This window comes from Polypterus senegalus, chromosome 9 (genome assembly GCF_016835505.1).
Source record: "Polypterus senegalus isolate Bchr_013 chromosome 9, ASM1683550v1, whole genome shotgun sequence".
Lineage (NCBI taxonomy): Eukaryota > Metazoa > Chordata > Cladistia > Polypteriformes > Polypteridae > Polypterus > Polypterus senegalus.
Window position 1 is genome coordinate 129079022 of NC_053162.1, and position 21269 is coordinate 129100290.

The following is a 21269-nucleotide window of genomic DNA, read 5'->3' on the forward strand; positions in this document are numbered from 1 at the left end:
TGGGATCAAACTAAGAAAAAAACAATCCCATATTTAAAAGCAAAATTTTTACCTTAAATAAAATATCCTTTTCTTTTTCTAGCTGTCCTTTTGTTGAACAGTCTGTATTAAAATTGATAAAAAAATCAGAATCAGAAAAGCTTTTAAAAACAACTAAATATTTCAATTAAGGTAAAACTTGAAATCTGTTTTTTTTGTGCACAACTCCATACTTTCATTTGTATTGAATGAGTGTGAATTGTGGAATTGCAACAGCAAATTTAGAGCACATGGAGGGTGCAGAGCTAATGCGCTCTCTACGCTCTCTCTTGCTGCTATAAATGTAACGTTCTTTCTTAGCCAAATACGTGTGTAAAGAATGCTGATAAGATATTACACATAACCAGTAGTCAATGTGCATGCTGCCAATTGAATAGCGAATAAGCTATTCTTCTTTTGGGTTCATATATTTATACATCTGACTCTGAAGGAGTCCGTGCCCCACCAGCCATGAACCTCACTACATGTCACTGGTTTTTAACTAGTGAAATATTGAAAGAATCTGCTTGGGTCATCTTTAACCTTTTCTACAATATTTCTCTCCAAATGCCTTTTAACTTTCCTAAAATGCTTTTCAATGGTTGCTGTTCTGTGGCACTCTGCTGGTCATGTGACTGACCTTGCACAGCATATGACATCACCGCTGTGTGGCTATAACACATGGTGTTGCAGTATGCGTTTAATGCTAGTATTGGGATAAAAGAATAAAATTGTGACTATCATGCTTGTTTTTGTATTTAACTTTTTTTGGCTTTTTTGACCTGCTCCTTTACTCCATTTGTTTTAGACTTTGTTTCTTGGTTTTGGTTGGTTACTTCTGATTATTTTAAATTTATAACTACACCTTCATCTTGAGCTTTGACTACCCTTTTGTATAGCCTCCTTCTCCTGATGAAACCTTTTTTACTGTCCTTTTCAGGATAACCTCACCTTTTTGTGCCTAGGCATAACATAATCTCAGAGCCTTGGAATTTCCCAAGAGTAACTAGAAACTGCTTCTGGTGATAGGGAAGTGTAGTCAACATGGCTTTACCCGTGTAGTTCTCACTACAGAGAGCAGAAAGAAACTGAGATGAAGTCATATTTTGTTGCTGTTAAATTTCATATATCAGCATTTTTAATTTTTTTTGCATTGTTGCAGTTAAAACCATATTTATAATGAATGTACTGAAAATAAATGTACAGAAATTCTGAAAAAAAATGCAAACAAATTTTCTAAGTAGAAACTTGAAGAATACAAGCTATTTTTGCAGACTTACTGGTATTTTCATTTCCCCTGTTGATCTAGTATACTTTATTATTTTTCATGAGCATGTTCCTCAAGATGGTTATTACTTTTACTCAACTAAATACCAATATAACTTGCCATTTAAATGACTTGTCTCAGTTCTGTCTGCAATTTCAAAAAAATACCAAATTTTGCTTTTTTATTTTACTTTGGAGTGCCATGCTTAATTCTCCAGCTTCCCAACAGGGATGGAGGCTGGTACCTTACCAGGAAGGGAGGTGGAAATGAAAGGAGAGAGATAGACTGGTAGTTTGACCAGGGTTGAAGCTTGTTCTTTTACCTGTAAGGGATGCCAGAATGGAATGGCCGAGATAGACATGCATCTCAACTGGGATGGGTGCTTGTACCTTTCCCAGAAGGGAAGCTTGTTTGGAAATGCAGATGGTGGCTGCTTACATTGGTCATTGTCTCCCCCAGCACACACAATGGCAGTATGCCTCTGGTGGAACCCCCATATGATTGCCTATAGGGACAGCCCTGTCAGGGTTTGTGGGTGCCAACAGGGAAAGTTGCAATAGGGTACTATTCCTTCTTTAAAGGCTTCCACCTGACCCTGAAGTGCTTCCAACACTCAGTGATGTGGCACCGGAAAAACTCCCAGGTTCACCATAAAAGAAGTCAGTTTTCCTGCATTAGGGTCAGGGGGAGGTTGATGAGACTACATAGGAGGCGTGGAAGGAGGAAAAAGAGCTTCTGACTTTGTTATATTGTATGAAAAGGAGGGAACTGCACACCTATGATGATACTGGCTTAAAGGAAAGCTCCTTGCATTTGAATCCATGGCTTTGTTCTGTAGTTGTGTCTGCTGTTCATTTAATTATTGTTATCTACATTTTTTGTGAATTATGGACAATGTTTTAATTAGGTTTTGGTCTTCCCTTCAGAACAAATCCCAGCATATATGCATATGTACCTGATTTAGACTTTCACGATTGTGTTTTCCCTGGGGAAAGGTCAGGCATGACATTAGCACTCTGTTTGATGACTTGTTGCTTTTTTCTATTCCATGTAAATGTGTCTGCATAAGAAAACCCTATGAACACAGCCATGAAAATGTTTACTCTGCTCTACCTAACTTGCAGTTTTATTACTGGGCGGCAAATATACAGTCGATAAGAACCTGGACACAAATAGAAGAACATACACAGGCTTGGACCACAATAGAAGTAAAATCCTGCAGTACTTCTTTGTATTCCCTGCTCTGCGCTCCAATAAACACACGTTATCGGCAATACACTAATAACCCAATTGCGCTGCACTCACTTAGAATCTGGAACCAATGTAGAAAGCATTTTAAGACGGAGAAGCTTCTATCTGTGGCACCCCTGCAAGAGAACCACCTCTTTCAACCTTCACAAACATATGCAATTGATATCTGGAAAAAATTTGGAATTAACTTGCTTAGAGATCTTTATATAGACAACGTCTTTGCATCCTATGAACAATTACATTCCAAATTTAACATTCCAGCTACACATTTCTTTCACTATCTTCAAATCAGGAACTTTGTTAAACAGAACCTTCCAGATTTTCCTCATCTTGCACCCTCATCCACGCTGGAAAAAATATTGCTCAATTTTAAGGAATTAGACTCCATCTCTACAATATATAAAATTATTTTACAATCTCTTCCTTTCAAAGATCCAAGAGGTCACTTGGAAAAAGACCTCTCAATTAATATATCAGAAAAGGAGTGGAAAGTAGCAATGCAGAGAATTCACTCAAGCTCCATATTCATAAAGCATACAATTATACAACTCAAAATTATATATCGAGCACATCTGTCTCGACTAAAACTCTCCAAAATGTTTCCAGGGCATGATCCAACCTGCGAACGTTGCAACCAAGCCCCAGCCTCACTGGGCAACATGTTCTGGGCCTGCTCCAAATTAACATTATTCTGGACAAAAATTTTTAATTACCTCTCAGACAGTCTTGGACTCACAATCCCTCCTAACCCATTAACAGCTGTGTTTGGGGTTCTTCCAGAGGGGCTTAAAGTGGAGAAGGACAAACAAACTGTGATTGCATTCACTACACTGTTGGCACGCAGACTCATTCTGATAAACTGGAAGAACCCAAACTCTCCTCTTTTAAGTCAGTGGGAAACTGATGTGTTATACTATTTAAAATTGGAAAAAATCAAATACTCAGTTAGAGGATCTGTACAGACTTTTTCAAAACATGGCAGGATCTAATCAGTAATATTTTAAAATAAGTTTATAAAGCACAGAGAATTTATTAATTTAGGTATTTTTACAAGCCTTAAATTTTACACTGTTTGGCTTGCTCTCTCTCTCAGGGGTGGGGATCGATCTGTTCTTAACATAATTCTTTTTTTTGTAAAAACTTGATTGCTATGTATTGATTGTAATAAAATTAATAAAAATTAAAAAAAAATGTTTACATTTATTTATTTTCTAAGTGATCTTGAATAAAAAACAAGAACAGAAATCAAACTAACTTTATAATAAGCTCTTTCTTCCCTTAAGTAGCTTACACATAAAAAGTAATAAACAGCTGTCCTATGCATGAATGTTGGACAAGGTTTATGGGGACCCATTTATAGGGGAATCAAGAAAAGATTTGGAAGCTGCAATAAGGCTCACCTGTTGGTCCTTTTCCTCAACAATTCCGAAGGACTGGAAAAGAACCTTTTCATCTACCATATCGTATATTGCCTCAGCAACTGAAATTGGTGAAAGGTGCAGCATGTTTGGGAGGTTGTTTCTAAGTAAGTTTCTAACCTGTATAAAGAATTGGAAGTATGTAGCTGAAAGATTAAACATTGATCTTAATTTTTCAAGGAATGTAAATACATAATGAATGTAGAGATCTCAAGATGTTGCAGTCCTGAGCATCCCCCATAAATAGGTTAAAGAAGATTAAAATTGGTGATTATCATATATGAGGCAATGAACAAGAGTTCCTCCTTAAGAAGTTCTACATTGGCGCTGAATCTTTATTAAATAGTAAAGCATTTCTAGTAAATGAACAATAGTTAGTGTTGACTGGAGCACAGAGCAGAGCATACAGAGAAGACTTAAAACAGGACTTGTAGTCCACTGCAAACCAGGCAGGTGTTGATTTGTGGATTTTTTCAGTCCAGTAATAGAACTGAAAGTTAGGCACCTGCCATGCTGCATTCTGCTTTAAATCTCTGTCACAACTAACCCTAACTTTGTAAAGAAAGATATTCTGATATATATGGGGATGCTTTGAAAAAAATATAGGAGCTTTAGGAGTACACTTTTTACAGTTATCACAAGGCAGTTTAAATTGTTTAGGAACCAGGAGATGTAGTCCAAATAACAGTCCAAAGGCTGAAAATAAGGAAGACAAATAAACCAAATAACAAGACCAAAACACTAAACCAAAATTGTCGCCAAAATAACAGAAATAAGAATCTTTAATCAGGAACCAAAACAAAGAAAGACACAAACAAAATCTTTGAATAATCCTTAATCTAATATAACCAGGAAGTGCAAGGTGTTGGTCTTTATGCCATCATGAGGGGGACGTCATGCACTAAACACTTCTAGTTATTTATATATGACATTGCTACATCAACTGTGGTTCAAAATGGCATTTAAAAATACTTACAATATTCAAATAAAAAGATAAACTAACATCAGAAATGGACCCTGTTAGCTCAACAACCCATAATTACATTCAAAGTATCAAGATAACATCTTCCAAAAGCAAGTGAAAGATTTATTCAAGGCCAACTCATAGCAGGGAGGATATTTATTTTTACATTATTGATTCACCCAGCTAAAGTAATATGGAGAGAGGATCATCTATTACCATTAAGTAATTAAGTATGCTTAATGAGTTTGTTATTTTTCTTTGTAATATTTATCTCCAGATGTTTAGTGTGTTGTGGTACACTAAGCAGAAAGTTATGCAGTCTAGTCTGATGTACCAGAGAATCCACTTTAAAGGGTAGGCTTTTATTCAAGGTCATTTTGAATACAGATAAGCTTAACAGTTTTAGGCTGCTTCCATACTCTTCCAAAATACTGAGAACTGTATTATATCATGGCCACTTTATCCAAGTGGTTCAATCACCTCTACACCGTCAATTCTATCCGGATTATTAAAAAATACTAAATCAAGACAGGCTTCACCCACATTGGTGCTTTAACATACTGTTTTAAAAAACAGTCACTTATTACTTCTAAAAACTCCTGCTCTGCTATATTCAAAGTTATTCCAGTTAATATTTGGGTAGTTAATGTCTCCCATGACTATAATATTATACCCCCTTGACATATAAGACAGGACACAGACAGACTAGACCAGGGGTCCTCAATCACGGTCCTGGAGGGCCGCAGTGGCTGCAGGTTTTTGCTCCAACCCAGTTGCTTAATAAGAAGCCCTTATTGCTCAAGTAACACTTCTGCTTCACTTTAGTTGTCTCACTCGTTAAGATTTTGAACCCTTATTGCTTGTTTTAGTGTTAAACAGCTGTACTCTTGGTTTTTAATTGCTCCTAATTAGCATTAACATCCAAATGACAAAGGAGACCAGCATTTCTCCATTAGCTTCTTACCATTTACACCTGTGTGTATTTATTATGCACTATTGGGTTTAATTAAATATTTGGAAGGAAAGTGAAGAGAAAAAAGTGAAGGACTGAGAATTACTCCTCCATTTTAGCCTTCAAATCATTAGCATGATATCCTTAGTATGGAAAAGAAAATCTAGGATACGAGAATTACCTGACATGGCAGAGTTAAAGCGCTAACAAGCCATGAAATCAAATTATTGGCAAGAATTGCTTTCTAATTAAGCAACCGGGTTAGAACAAAAACCTGCAGCCACTGCGGCCCTCCAGGACTGGGATTGAGGACCCCTGGACTAGACAGATAAACATATCACATACAGATGTTGGCTGTTTACTTGGTATTTAGAGTTCTAGTTTATCTTACAATACTGAGTCTTTAAAGATGATGTCCAGTGTTGTATGGAGTTGTTACTTTTGTTGCTGCTTTCGGGTTCAAGTGGAGGATTCTTCTTGTGTTGGAGTTTACTTTATGATCCTTTGTCTATGATGTGCTGTGTTTTCCTCAGATAGGCCCTTTTCTGTGTCATTTGCAACAACTTAGGGAAAAACGTTACTCCTTGTGGCAAAAGAGTTTAGATGCTGAAGTTCCCTTCTTAAAGTATTGGCTTCTTCTCAGCCTTTTCATTTCACAAGCCCATAGCTTGGCTTGGAAGAGAGAGTGTTAGTATTAGGTCACCAAACAGAGAACAGGTCATTAGCTTTTTAGTTTCAGAGAAAGGTCATTATGGAGAAGGTGAGAGCAGAGCGCCCCAGACAGAGCTCCCCGAGGGAGTCTGTTGACTGAGTGTGTAAGTGTCCCACTGAGAGAATGGGTGCAGCTAGTTTTTAAGAAGACATTCTAACCTCTCATGATTACATTGAAGTCCATTTAAAATTAAATCCACAACACAATAAAGTATGTAGAAAGGGAAAGGGTCTGAATACTTTCTAAATCCAATGTGTACAGTATGTATATACAGTATCCACTATAAATATATATGTACAGTATATTGAACGTTTCATTTAAAATTCATAATAACTAAGCACTTCCATTTATTTGTGCTTTCAGGGAAAACTATTTAAAAGAGAACAAACACTAAAAAAGTGATTACAGTGGAAGTCTGTAACTCTCCCTTTCTGCTTCCTCTCTCGAGTGCTAACATTCTTTGAATTTTTTATTCTAAGAATATTCTTAATGCAGAATAATCTCGCTTATGCTCTTAAATGCTGGAAAGTACAATGGAGACCAAACACAACTCACACAATCAGACAGGATCTCCTCACATGTGATGTTTAGAAAATGAAACTCTTTCTGTTTGCCATTGTCATTGCACTGTGCACAGAAAATGAAATCAAAGCAAGAAACTCAGTCTGGGTTTGCTTTAAATATATTGCCATGTTGGTCTTTGTTGTCTTGTTCTGTGCTGTTTCAGTCATTTTTCTTTTTTTAGCATAACTTTACTCTGTAACCGGTCTTACAATAAAGGAAGGCATAACAATGGAGATATGCTGTTTATTTCTGCACTGTCATCATCTCGTAATGTATTTGTTTCTTATTACAATGTTGCTTGTGCTAATAAGACAGCAAAGTGGTACATCAAAAGTAAATTAATGATTGACACAGAAACCTAAATAAAATAATTGACTTCATTAATGTCTTATTGTTCATTATTATTAAAAAATGTACTTTTTATTTCACCACATTATTTAAACTATATAGCAAAATTATAATAAAACTGTCCAGCCTATCACAAATGATCAGTATACTTTTAAGTCTTTACATACAAGGAACTAAATACAGTACTAGAACCTAGTATTATCAACTATAATTTTATTATTCTATATACTATATAGAATTTTGGTATGTGTTAATTAGTACTGTATTTATTATTTCTTCTTTTGAGTATCTGGAGATGATCAGGGTTGAGGAACCAAAAGGTGGAAGCATCAACTAAATTTTAAATTGAAACATATGATAGTCAACAGTTTCCCCTGTAGAAATGGTGAATCTGTGCAAAATGTGGAGGACATAGGCAGAGTGGTGTAGCTCTGCATACCAGACAAGCACACACCCAAACACACATTCAGCTTTATATATTAGGTACATCCAGCATGCAAAGTAATTACTGTATATACTCGCAGAAAAGTTCTCCTGCGGATAAATTGGGACTTGATTTTACCGTGTAATTTCTGGTATTTTATAATGTCGCCGTATGAGTCAAATGCGCTATTGGTCCAAGAGATTATGATATGCTAACGCCCACCTGAGAGAGTAACCACAGAGCACACTTCCTTTTTTTTTCTATGTATTGTACCTGCGTGACCACACAGTAATAACCAAACTATTCCGACGCAATGTTTGTACTGATTAGTGTTTTTCGTATCTCACACCCTCATACACCTTTATCGTAAGAGCATCCCTTATCTACGATGGAGCGTTTGGTCAGAAAAAAATATGAAGCTGGTTTTAAATTAAACGTCGTTGAAGTAGTAAAAGAAATTGGTAACTGAACTACTGAAACAAAATTTGATGCGTCTGAGAAACTGATGCAAGATTGAAGGAGGCAAGAAGATGTAAAAAAAAATGTGTCGCATTTTTTAACAGGCGTATAAATCGGGGTCTGATTTTAGGATCGATTTTTCATGCTTCAAGACTCGACTTATATGTGAGTATATACGGTACATTTTTTACTGTTTTCCTTCCAGCTGCTTTAGTACAAACTGCTAAACAATGCTGCTTTACATTAACCAGCAAATAACTACCAAATAGAGTGATTCAACATTTTGAAGTAATAAGTGATAAATGTCCTATAGCTGGAGTAATAGAAGTATATTGAATTTGCAATTTTAATGTCCTGCAATGTACAGTATTTAAATAATTGCACATTAGATAACTATAATTTATTAGATATGTAAAACAAAGGATATTGTTGTGCTTATCATTGAGACGTTAAGACTTCTGATTTATGGTCATTATATGATCTAATAACAAAAAAGAGAAAGCAACATCATAAAGTTATCATTGTGATTTTCATGTTCTGATGAGGTTGTCTGAGGGAATGACAGGCTGATATGATGAAAAAGTTTTGGGTGCCAACCCAGTTGTTGCCGTTTACTTAAAGGCTTGAACAAAAACAATCATGATGGCACTAAAAAACAAAACAAATTTGTTGCCAATTTAGCACTCTGGCTAAGTTTGCCTGAATGGCTTCTTCAGTTATAGTTAGGCTGTGGAGCTTCTCTGCTTATGTCGCTTGAACAAGAAGTGATGCCCACCTTCCAGGCAGTCATGCATTTTATGGCCCAAGAATCAAAAGGGGCAGAGTCATTTGACCACAATCGGTCAATTTCTCTGCACTGTGGTTGAAGAAAATGACAACACAGTTAGCGCGAGCGCCCAACAAATCTCCCGTGACCCCCCGACCCTTCCTTGGCTTGGGGTGGTGGTACATGCCTGGGTGGAACTGGGAGAATGACCCTGTGACATGCATATATGACACAGGATTACCATATAGTGCAAGACTGAAAATGCTTAAATTGCAAGATAAAAACAAAGGACACTTTTATTTTGCTTGAATGAAACATTTTGGGCACATCACCATGTGAAACTGTTAAAAGTTTTGGAAACTAAATCTCCAGAATTTGATGATAAACAGGTTGAAGTGTTTGCCTGAATCAAATTAAGAAGAGAAATCAATCTGATGGTATGCAAAAACATTGAGATTAGAGACCTTTCAGACCTGAACTGAAATAAGCATAAGGCCCATTTCATATTTAGTATTTATTAATGTAATATTATTTTAAGAAGCCAAGAATATTACAATACAAGATTAAATGTAATAAAAAAGACTGGGTACACCGAAATGCTAAGGTGAATTTGCTAAGGATCCGGTTATAAAGGTGGAATATGAATTTATTCTCCTCACAGCAGGAGTGGGTTAAGCTGAGTATCAGCATGGCTATCACAGAACATTTGTTTTTGAGAAATATACATATTATGGTCACTGGAAGATTCATAAAATTAACCAAACAAACTGCTGGTGGGCACACTGGAAAAGCGGGCACAGTTTTGGTGTTGAATTTTACAGTTAACGTAACAGTCTCTGTACAACAACACATACTCACTTAAGATTCCTGTCCTTAGGCTTCATAAGCAAAATGAATTATGTGGTTTGTTATACATGTAAAGATTTATCCATTCTATTTTATTGTTTTTTGGATTTTAGTATACATATCTCCACTTTTTAGAAAACAGGAATATCTGAAACAGTTTTTGCCTATGATTTTAACTTCTGAGCATTTTACATAAAAAAGGGTTATAAAGAATGGGTAGAGAACTGCATTGCAGAACTTGAAAATTCACAAAACAAGAAGTAATGAAGAGGAAATGGAGATTTAAACAGAAAACGTTACCATATTTTACAGTATTGTGAAAGACTGATCAAATGGTTGCGTAATGGAATGACGAAAACAAAATTCAAAGACTGTTGTAATGTAAGTAAATGAACTTCTGCAGAAAGAAGAATTAAAATTTTCATTGGGATCATTGTTTCACTCTGTATGGTTCTACCTGCATTTTAAATGTAAAATTCTTTCTATTGTAAGCTGTGTAAATAGGCAGACACTTTAAATCTTCTTTACAGTTAGGATGTAAGAGCATATCAAATATTTTGAAATGTAAAATAATAAGGACCTATAATGATTATTACAGTTTTAAAGGTCACCAAATACAACTTCAAATAAGAAAACATTACTAGAAACCAACTGTTGAAAATTGCATGATATTATGATCTCTATCTTAATTTTACTTTTCAGTTTATTCTTACTGTATTTAAATTAAGTTAATTACTTTATTTTATTTTTCATTCTCAATCATTTCTTTGTTATTGTTAATATTACTACTTTTTAATCTTATAAGTTTAAATTTTTGCAGTATTTTTTGTATGGAGCCCTTACTGTACATTTTTTAATAAACACAGTCACTTTAACACCGATTGGGCAGTTGTGTGAATTTATATAGCAATCCTAAAAATTGTCCACAACAGTTTCAATTATAATAATGATTTAAAGAAATATGTAATAAATTCAGTGTTTAAAATTGATTTTAAATACCAAAAATTAAATTATTTTTAGTCACCAATAATGCCTATGGTAGAGGTTTGTCTGAATTGAATAACTTCACCAGTGTGTTCAGGTGCCTATCGTTCAGTGAAAAGCTTTAAAGGTTTGATAGGCTGTATAAATTATTTGTTTTACTACTCACATTCCCAAAGCTTCATTACAGATGTGGTGAAAAGTTTTGAGAATGACATAAATATTAATTTTCACAAAGTTTGCTGCCTCAGTTTTTATGATGGCAATATGCATTGTGGGAAGCAGCCCGGACCCAGACAGGTGAACACCATAGACTTAACACCCAACACACGTTTATTGTACATACCATTTACAAAGTGACAGCACACAACTCACTTTCACCCCAAAGTCCAGGCCTCTCAACCAATGCCTTCCTCTCTGGTCCACCTTCACTCCTCTCCTCCCGAGCTCTGTCCTCTTCCACCCGACTCCAGCCCTTGAATGGAGGGAGGCAACCCTTTTTATAATCACCCGGACGTGCTCCAGGTGCCTCCCAATGAGTGCCGGCCAGCACTCCCTGGTGTGGCGGAAGTGCTGAGGGCCAGGGCTCCTCAGGCATTCGGGCACCCCCTGGCGGTGACCCATGGGCCCCTATAAGGTTGAGCTTCTGAGCTCTGTTCCTGTGGTCCCCAAAGCCACCAGGGCGGTTGCCCCCTCATGGTCTGGAGGAGACATAATCCCTCCTCCGGTCCTTCTGGGCGTCCCGGTTGGGTACCACCCCCAGCCGCTTGCCACAGCATATACTCCAGAATGTTATGAAGAGTGATCAGATGAACTGCAATTAATTGCAAAGTCCCTCTTTGCCATGAAAATGAACTTAGTCCCAAAAAACCATTTCCACTGCAGTTGAGAAGAAGGTTTCAGGGCACCCAAGAAAGTCTAGTAAGTGCCAGGACCGTCTCCTAAAGTTGATTCAGTTGTGGGATCAGGGCACCACCAGTGCAGAGTTTGCTCAGGAATGGCAGCACGCAGGTGTGAGTGCATCTGCACGCACAGTGAGGCAAAGACTTTTGGAGGATGACCTGATGTCAAAATGGGCAGAAAAGAAGCCACTTCTCTCCAAGAAAATCATCAGGACAGACTGATATTCTGCAAAAGGTACAGTGATTGGACTGCTGAGGACTAGGGGAAAGTCATTTTTTCTGATAAATCCCCTTTCTGATTGTTTAGGGCATCCGAAAAAAAGATTGTCCGGAGAAGAAAAGGTGAGTGCTACCATTAGTCCTGTGTCATGCCAACAGTAAAGCATCCTGAGACCAATCATGTGTGGGTTTGCTTCTCAGTCCAAAAGAGTGGGCTCACTCACAATTTTGCCTAAGAATACAGCCATGAATAAAGAATGGTACCAAAACATCCTCTAAGAGCAACTTCTCCCAGCTATCCAAGAATAGTTTGGTGACGAACAATGCATTTTCCAGCATGATGAAGCAAAAGTGATAACTAAGTGGCCTGGGGAACAAAACATCGAAATTTTGACCAGGAAACTCCCCAGACCTTAATTCCATTGAGAACTTGTGGTCAATCCTCAAGAGGCAAAAGTCTGACAAACTCCATTCATTGATTATGCAAGAATGGGCCGCCATCAGTCAGGATATGGCCCAGAAGTTGATTGACAGCATGCCAGGGCAAATAGCAGAGGTCTTGAAAAAGAAGGGCCAACACTGCAAATATTGGCTCTTTGCATAAACTTAATGTAATTATCAATAAAAGCCTTTGAAACTTATGAAATGTTTGTAATTATACTTCAGTATACCATAGAAACATCTGACACAAAGATCTAAAAACACTGAAGTAGCAAATTTTGTGAAAAACAATACTGTACTTGTGTCATTCTCAAAACTTTTGGCCACAACTGTACAGAGCCCGCTGTGAACAGAAAATAGTGTGAAACTCTATGACACCCATTTTCTAGGACTGTTAGCCAAAGTGTGTTTCTGGTGCTCATCAAATCAAAGTCAAGCTGCTTACATGTTTCTAACTTTTTGTTGGATTACAAAAAATAAATCTGTCTCTCTTCTCTATATTGTCACCTTCCATACTTCAAACAATTCAATGCAAATTTATTATTATATACACTTTATGAAAATGTGATTGTGGGTAAAAGCAATAAGAAGTTACAAGTCATAACTGTAATTGGTAGTCGTGCTTTTGCAGCAAGAGTGCACAGCCATGAGAATCTCCAGTTTGTTAAAGGTAATCAATTAAATATATAAATGGATTTTAAAGGATAATTAATTTTCTGCAGTAATGTACAATGGAGATATGATAGCATAGTTTCAAAGGAAAAAGAAAATTAAACTACTACTGCATGGCCAAGAGTTATCAGAATGTTTATTGAGGAGTGGTGTTGTGCTTACTCCTCCAACACCACAGTTAAGCCTCCCAAAGTATCTTCCTTATTCATTTCTAACTGGCTCTAATAAGATTCTGCTAATCCCCACCTCACTTACCAGACTGAGTCCCATTCATATACAGCCTCTGATGTGCCATTGAAGAGCAATGTGCTTTTTGAGCCCCAAAGGGCACCTTGTGTCAGAGTTCTGTCTTAGCTCCACCAGATTCCACCTTGCATGGAGATGTGGGGCTCGGGGACAGTACAACACTGGAGCAGATGTGGCTGGGGTTTCATTTTAGTGACTACTGCTCCCCCTGCAATGTGAGTATAGATCAAAAAGGGCTCTCTAGATAGTCAAGTGCCCCACTTCAAAAATACCAAGTAAGTCTACCAATGAAATAGGATGGTATAGACATCCTGGGACCCTTTCCCCATTTTGGACAAAGAAATAAGTACATCCTTGTAAAGACAGACTATTTCTCCAAATGGCTGGAGGCATACCCTGTTCCTGATCTAGAAGCTGAAACCGTGGCTAATTCCTTGGTCGAGGGTATGTTCAGTAGGTTTGACATACCACTGGAACTCCATTCGAACCAAGGGCAAAACTTTGAGAGCAAATTTCTGCATTGTTTGTGTGACCACTTGCACTGGCCTGATTGAGTGGTTCATCTGAACCTTGTTTGCTCCATTAGCCATGGAGGTGGACAAGGACAAATGTGACTCTTGGCATACCAGACAGCAGTAGAGGAATTTACACAGTGCACCCCTGCTCTCCTAATGTTCAGCTGGGAAAGGAGGACACCAGCCTCTGCAGAATAGGTTTGCTCCTGGAAGGGGTAGAGCAAGTGTATAGACACAAATATGCTCTCTGTCTTCAGGAGCGACTTAACAAAACCCATGCATTCATATGGGTGAATCTGTACGAGGCTTGCCTAACCCAAAAACAGCATTATTAGATTAGAGCAAGAGGACACCCATCTTGCCCGGTGATCTAATGTGGGTGTACACTCCTTGAAGGAAAAAAGAACACTCACCAAAGCTTGACAGTACTTGGATATGGCCAAGCTAAGTTCTCGAGTGTGTGGGCAAGATGATGTAGTGGATACAGATGTAACCGGGGTGTTGGATATTCCAGCATTAGGATCGGTTGGCACCTTACAGGGGAAGATTGATTGTTGAGGATCCAAGGCTCCAGCTTACCAGGCTGTCAATCAGGAACGGCAGCCCAATCGTGTACTGGACACAGTAGAGGAGATTAACATTTTATACCGATGCTGCAACGCATCCAATTGCCAGCTTGTTATAATCATTTTAAAGTGTCCTTTGGAGAGAGGAACTAAAGGAGGGGGTAGCAATGTATTTATCTGGCCAAAACTCTCCACAAAGCAGGGTGCCTAAAAAACTGAATCCTGACGAGGCATGCAATTAGGGCTGCTCAAAGCGCTGTGGAGAGAGGTCCGACACAGAGGAGATCCACCATTCCACTCTTGATGCAAAGCAGCAGGGATTGAAGATGAAAACAGGGTCCCAAGAGGAACTGACATGTTTTTCAGTATGGTAATAGTACCATGAGCTTGGCTGTGTATAGAATATTACATTTGTTTACCCTGCCAGAGCTAAATTAAGTCTGCTTCTGCAGACTGGTGTGACCTTGTTACTGAAAGCTGAAAGTGCAAATCATTTTAAAAAGAAAAATAAACAGTAAGGATCGAAGTGACAGTGTCTTCCATGGTAGTAACAATGAGAGGGTGCTAAATAGTTACTGATTGCTTATTGTTTCCTCGGGTTTTGCTCCAGCCGCCCCAATCCCAACACAGACAGACAGAGACACGAGTTTGCCACTCAACTCAAATTTATTCAGGTGGGAAGCACTTTTCTTGCTCCTCACAGCAGCACAACACAAATAAACAGCACCAAAGCCCAGTCCTTTTCTTCTCTCTTTTCTTCTCTTTTTCTTCACCTCCACTCCTCTCCCGGCAAGTTTCATCCACCTCCTTCTGACTCTAGCTCTCCGAGTAGTGGTGGCTGTTTGATTTTATAGGACACCCGGAAGGACTCCAGGTGTTCAACAAGCTTATTCCGGCAGTACTTCCGGGTGTAGGGGAAGTGCTGCTAAATATAGCTTGGCAAAGGTTAAGACGCCCCCGGCGGTGGCCACAGGCTCCAGCAGAGTTGAGCTTGCACGCTACAAACTCGTGGCCCCACTGTAAGCCAGGGTGGCTGTCCTCTAGAATTCCGGGGGAGATAGTCTGAAATAAGCTCTCTCCCCAGGCCCTTCCATGACCAAAGCATCCCAGCCAGGTAAGGGCCCCAGAAGTCCGGGCGGGCGGCTGGGGCTCTTGCCCAGCCAGGATGTCTGGAGGATTAAAAGACCGAGAGAGAGACAATACCTCCTCCAGGACATGAGGGGGCAGACCCCCTGGTTTGTATTGGGACCACGAGTTCAGAAGGCGCCAGGACAATTGTGAAGCCCAGGACAGCAGTACTTCTGCCACACTGGGAAGTGCTGCCAGAAGAAGATCCAGGGACACCTTGAGTACTTCTGGGTCCCCATGCAGCACGTCCATCCCTTTTAGAAGTGCTTCTAGAAGTTAATGGTGCAGCACCTGTACCACATCTGGGTGCACTATATAAGAACAATACAGAGGCCACACTGCAAGATGCAAACCATGGATGGCCAGATTACAGTTTGCAAAAAAGTACTTAAAAGAGCCTGCAGAATTGTGGAAAAAGGTCTTATGGACAGATGAGAAAAAGATGAACCAGTATCAGAGTGATAGTAGGCGCAAAGTGTGGAGACCAAGATCCAAAGCATCACCCCTTCTGTTCCACATGGTGATGGGGGTGTTATGGCTTGGACATGTATGGCTTCCACAGGTACTGGCACAATTATCTTCACTGATAAATTCTGTGGTGCATAGAAACATCTAATCTACTCAATTTCCAGTAAATGCCTTCAAACCCTTTGGACAGCACATTATCCTACAACAAGATAATGATCCGAAACTTACTGTTAAGGCAAAACAGAATTTTTGAAAGTTAAAAAATTGAAATTTTTTGAATGGCCCAGCCTGTCACCCCATTTAAATACAATTAAACATGCCTTCCATATGCTGAGGAGAAAACGTAAGAGGGTAAGCCTCCAAAACAATCAGAAACTGAAGATGGCAGCATTAGAGATTTGGCAGAGCATCACCAGAGAAAATACTCAGCACCTAGTGATGTCTATGAATCAGACTTCAAGCAGTCATTGCATGCAAGGGATATGCAACAGAATACTAAATATGACTGTTTTAATATACCTGCCATTGCTATGTCCTAGACATTATGTTGCCTTGAAATGGGGGACCATATGTAAAAAGTGTTGTCATTGATACATGGTTTAACTGAAATGTATGCAAATTCTCTTAAATGAAATTCTGCAATGTGCACTTTAATCACGTATGAATTGCTTGATTTGTAATTATAACCTGTGGAGTAGAGGGGTAAATTAAGGAAAACATTTTTTATGTTTCTCCCAAACATTATGGAGGGCACGATATATGAATATTTATTATTTCAGAGAAAAACTGTTCAGAGAAAAATACAACAGAACTGTGAGTACAGTGGAAGTCTGTAACTTTCCCTCTCGGCTTCCTCTCCAAGTGTTATCATTCCTTTAAAGTTTTATTCTAAGAATATTTGCTATACAAAAATGTGGGATTTCCCTCTTATGTTCTTAAATACTGGCTGTGCTTTCACTGGAGCCAGATAACAATCAGCACCCTCAAGAAGGATCTCCTCACATTTGAAATTCTGAAAATGAAAATCTTTGTGTTCACCATTGTCATTGCACTGCTGTGCATAGCTCAGGAACTCAAAGCAAGTAAGTCAGCCGGTAAAGCCTTGCTTTAAAGTGTTTTATCGTTGTGAACTTGAGCTCTGGCACAGTGCAAAGTTTTAAAAGAAATAACCTCAGTTTGATCCACTAATTAATTTATTTGTGTTTTTTTTTTTTTTACTTTTATGGCATAATTTCTCCTCGTACTAGGTCTCTCTGTGAAAGGAGGAAGAAACCATGCAGATCTACTGTTTGTTTCAGTTGTTTGTGTTAATGGATCAGTATTGCAGTACAATGAAAGTAAATGAATTGTTGACACAGAAATCTAAGCAAAAGAATTGAAATTATTATAATCTTTCCCTATTGTTTATTGTTATTTTAATATACTTTTATTTCATCAAAATGTAAAATGTCTGCGTGGGTTTCCTCCGGGTACTTCGGTTTCCTCCCACAGTCCAAAGACATGCAGGTTAGGTGCATTGGTGTTTCTAATTTGTCCGTAGTGTGTGCTTGGTGTGTGTGTGTGTGTGCGTGCCCTGTGGTGGGCTGGCACCCTGCCTGGGGTTTGTTTCCTGCCTTGCACCCTGTGTTGGGTGGGATTGGCTCCAGCAGACCCCCATGACCCTGTGTTAGGATATTGGTTGGATAATGGATGGATGGGTTGGATGGATGTTAAATTTCTACAATACAATAATTATAACTGAAAGCTAACCTTCAAAGTCCAGTTTGTCACAAATTTATCATGTACTGTTGGATCCACACAAGAAACTGAACACTAATAACATGTACCTGGCATTATCAACAATAACAATCATTTTATTATTTCATATAGTATACAGTATTTTGCCCATTTATTAATTAGTGCTGTATTTATTACCAAATACACATATAAATTTACTAAAACTTTTTTCACCACTTTTTTTCCAGCTGAATCATCACAAACTCCTACAGCTTGCTGTTTTAAATTCACCAACAAGCAACTACCTAAAAAATCAATCGATTATTTTGAAGTAACAAGCAACAAATGTCCATTACCTGGAGTGATGTAAGTGTATGGGATGTGCAATATTAATACCTTGCAATTTATTGAAATAATTGTGCATTTGAAAAAGGTCCTGTTAGGTATGTAAAATAAGATGAATTGTTGCACTTATTAGCAGGGACTTTATGACGTATCTGTAATATATGGCTGTTAATGCAAACAACAAAACAGAGAGCGCGTTATCATACAGTATTCATTGTGAATTTGAATGGCTTGCTCTTAATATCTAAAATGGATCATAGTAAAAGATAATAAAATACCAAAATAAATGTGTCCCTTTGATATAACATTGTGGGACACATCACCACTTGTGAACAAACTTGTAAATGTTTTGGAAGTGGACTCTCTGCTCTTAGATGATAGACAGATGGAGGTGCTTGTCTTAAACAAACTTGGAGAAGAAAGCATACAGTATCTGGCGTTCCTCAAAAACTAGAGCATGACAGGCTCGGAAAGAATGAAGTGCAGGTTAGAAGAACACAATCAGGGGGCATAGGATAGTCCATCAGCCCTTTACTGAAATAAGTAAGTTCAGAAAATAGATGGATAGGCAGTATAACACAAGCCTATCGGTTCGCTGGATTATTAATTTTAATGACTATAGAGGATAGCAGGAAAGGTTCTGTTTTAGAGGCAGCTGGGAGCAACTTTTTGAAATGATTACTTCATAAATAAACACAATTAATCTTTACATAGTACACATTTAAATTGAGGACTGTTCCAAGATGTGCTACAATGTAAAGTAAATAACAATTTTTATTTTTCACCTTCTAGAAAATAAGCAACTGAAGTGACTTAGCCAGGGTGACACATTAATTGGGTGGCCAGGACTGAACTGCCAGCCTTGTTGCACTCTTAATAACACCTTAGCTACTTCGTCAATGCTGCAATGTTTTATTCATGTTAGTTGACCAAACAGCCTCAAAGAAAAAGTAACAGACTTAAAGTCGATTTTAATTAAGCTATCCTGTCCTCATAGCTTCAGGTTATGTGATCAGTTAATCCATTTGTATTTCACATATCACCTTTTAGAACAAATCCCAATCACTTTGTGCTTTAAAAAGCCAACAATAGTATGATGCAAAACAAAGTCAAAGAAAAAAATTAGACATATTGGTTCTATGTGAGTTCACCTTCCTTAATGAAAAGATGCAGAAAGTTCATATTAATGCTGCCTGCATTTTTAAATGTTTCTAAAGCATTTAAGTTGATTTTGTACCACCGTTAAAAGTTAATAAATATTTAAAGTGATGGAAGTACCCCCTTTCCTCCATGCAATAACAACCACTCAGATGTGCTTCTTCCTCTTACTCAGTGAGACTTCATAAACAAAATAAATGATTTAGTTTGTTTCGTGTGCGAAGATGTGTTTTTCTTTTATCTTAAATCAAACACTTTTTCAGAATATAACAAATAATGCTTTTTTCCTCTGGTTTTGTGCTCCTCTTCAGTATTATCTTTTTTGTGTTTTCAGATTTCACACTAAAAAGGGTCACCAAGTTTGTGCAAGTGCAAATGAAAACTGGGTACAGGAGCACATTAAAAATTTCCTGCTGAAGAATTAATTAGGAGGAAAAGGAAGATAAGATACAGAAAACACTGTCGTAATTTGGAAAATCAGTGAAAGACTCAGTATTGTAAGCACCCAAACAAAAAGAACTGTTCTATGGTGAATTAACTAACATCTGGCTTTGGGAGAATAAAAATCTTCACTGGTACTAACTTCACTTTGAATGCAGAACTGTTCTTATTGCACACTTTAAACCGCAATAACATGCTAACACGTTGTCTTTATAATTGCATTACAATGACATATATCATAGTTAAAACTGATTTGAAATAATAAAAGGACTCAATTGTACAGGCCTCATTTATTTCTTGGATTGGATTCATTTATATTAGTGAGAATGCAAAAAAAAAAATACTGAATGTCACCAAGATGCAATATTGCAAAAGCAGAATAATGACAACATGATGTGATGAGATGGGCCACTTGAAAGACTTTGTATTTCAATTTGATGCATCTCCAAAAGCAATTGTTTAAGTTCTCTTAACAAACTCCTACTGGAAGTGTTGCAAATTGTGCAATATTGTAATTTATACCTTAAATTTAATTTTAAAATTGTTCTTAATGTATGCAAAATAATTTTATTGTCTTGCTCTTTGTTTTTCATTCTCATTTTATTGTGTTACGTTTATTATTATTACTACCTGAAATTTTATAATCTTATGAGTTTTAATTTGTTAGTGATTTTTGTTAGTATTTTTGTTCTGAATGGATCCCTTATTATAAAAATTATTTTGAGATTGTATTGATTAATAAACACAATTACTTTGATGCAGATTGGATGGCTGTTTGATTTCATAAAATACATAATGAAAACAGTTCGCAAATTTTAAAATATAGCGAACCTTATGAGGAGCGGCACAGTGGTGCAGTGGGTAGCGCTGCTGCCTCACAGTAAGGAGACTCGGGTTTGCTTCCTGGGTCCTCCCTGCGTGGAGTTTGCATGTTCTTCCAGTGTCTGCGTGGGTTTCCTCCAGCAGTCCAAAGACATGCAGGTTAGGTGTATTGGCGATCCTAAATTGTCCCTAGTGTGTGCTTGATGTGTGGGTATGTGTGTGTGTGTGCATGCCCTGCAGTAGGCTGGCGCCCTGCCCAGGGTTTGTTTCTTGCCTTGCGCCCTGTGTTGGCTGGGATTGGCTCCAGCAGACCCCCGTGACCCTGTAGTTAGGATATAGCGGGTTAGATAATGGATGGATGGAGGAACCTTATAAAAATATTTAATTCATTCATTCATCAAAGGGACTTGTAATACAAACAATCATTTTTAGCTATTAATAAATTAAATTATAAAAAAAACAATATATATGTGAATAGAAAATTGCAATTGAAGCAGAAATCGTTAATAGTTTAGAAAGTGTAAAATATAAGATATTCAGTGTGGAAGTAACCCCTGAGGAAGACAGGAATAGCCCAATCAATCAGTCTTTATTCAATCATAGACGAGTACATAGATTCTACATTGCAAGGCAGAAAAGCAAAGTTCCCTTGTTTCAAAT

General features: G+C 37.7%; 1 protein-coding gene across 1 annotated transcript; it reads left to right on the top strand.

Moving 5' to 3' along the window:
- The first annotated feature begins 17109 nt into the window (after positions 1-17109).
- LOC120535001 (C-C motif chemokine 3-like) lies at positions 17110-20372 on the top strand. The gene is made up of 3 exons (XM_039762509.1): positions 17110-17209; positions 18092-18209; positions 19681-20372. Exons 1-3 carry the CDS (start codon positions 17146-17148, stop codon positions 19769-19771), a joined length of 273 nt encoding a protein of 90 aa, XP_039618443.1. The 5' UTR covers positions 17110-17145; the 3' UTR covers positions 19772-20372.
- The last annotated feature ends 897 nt before the right edge of the window (positions 20373-21269 follow it).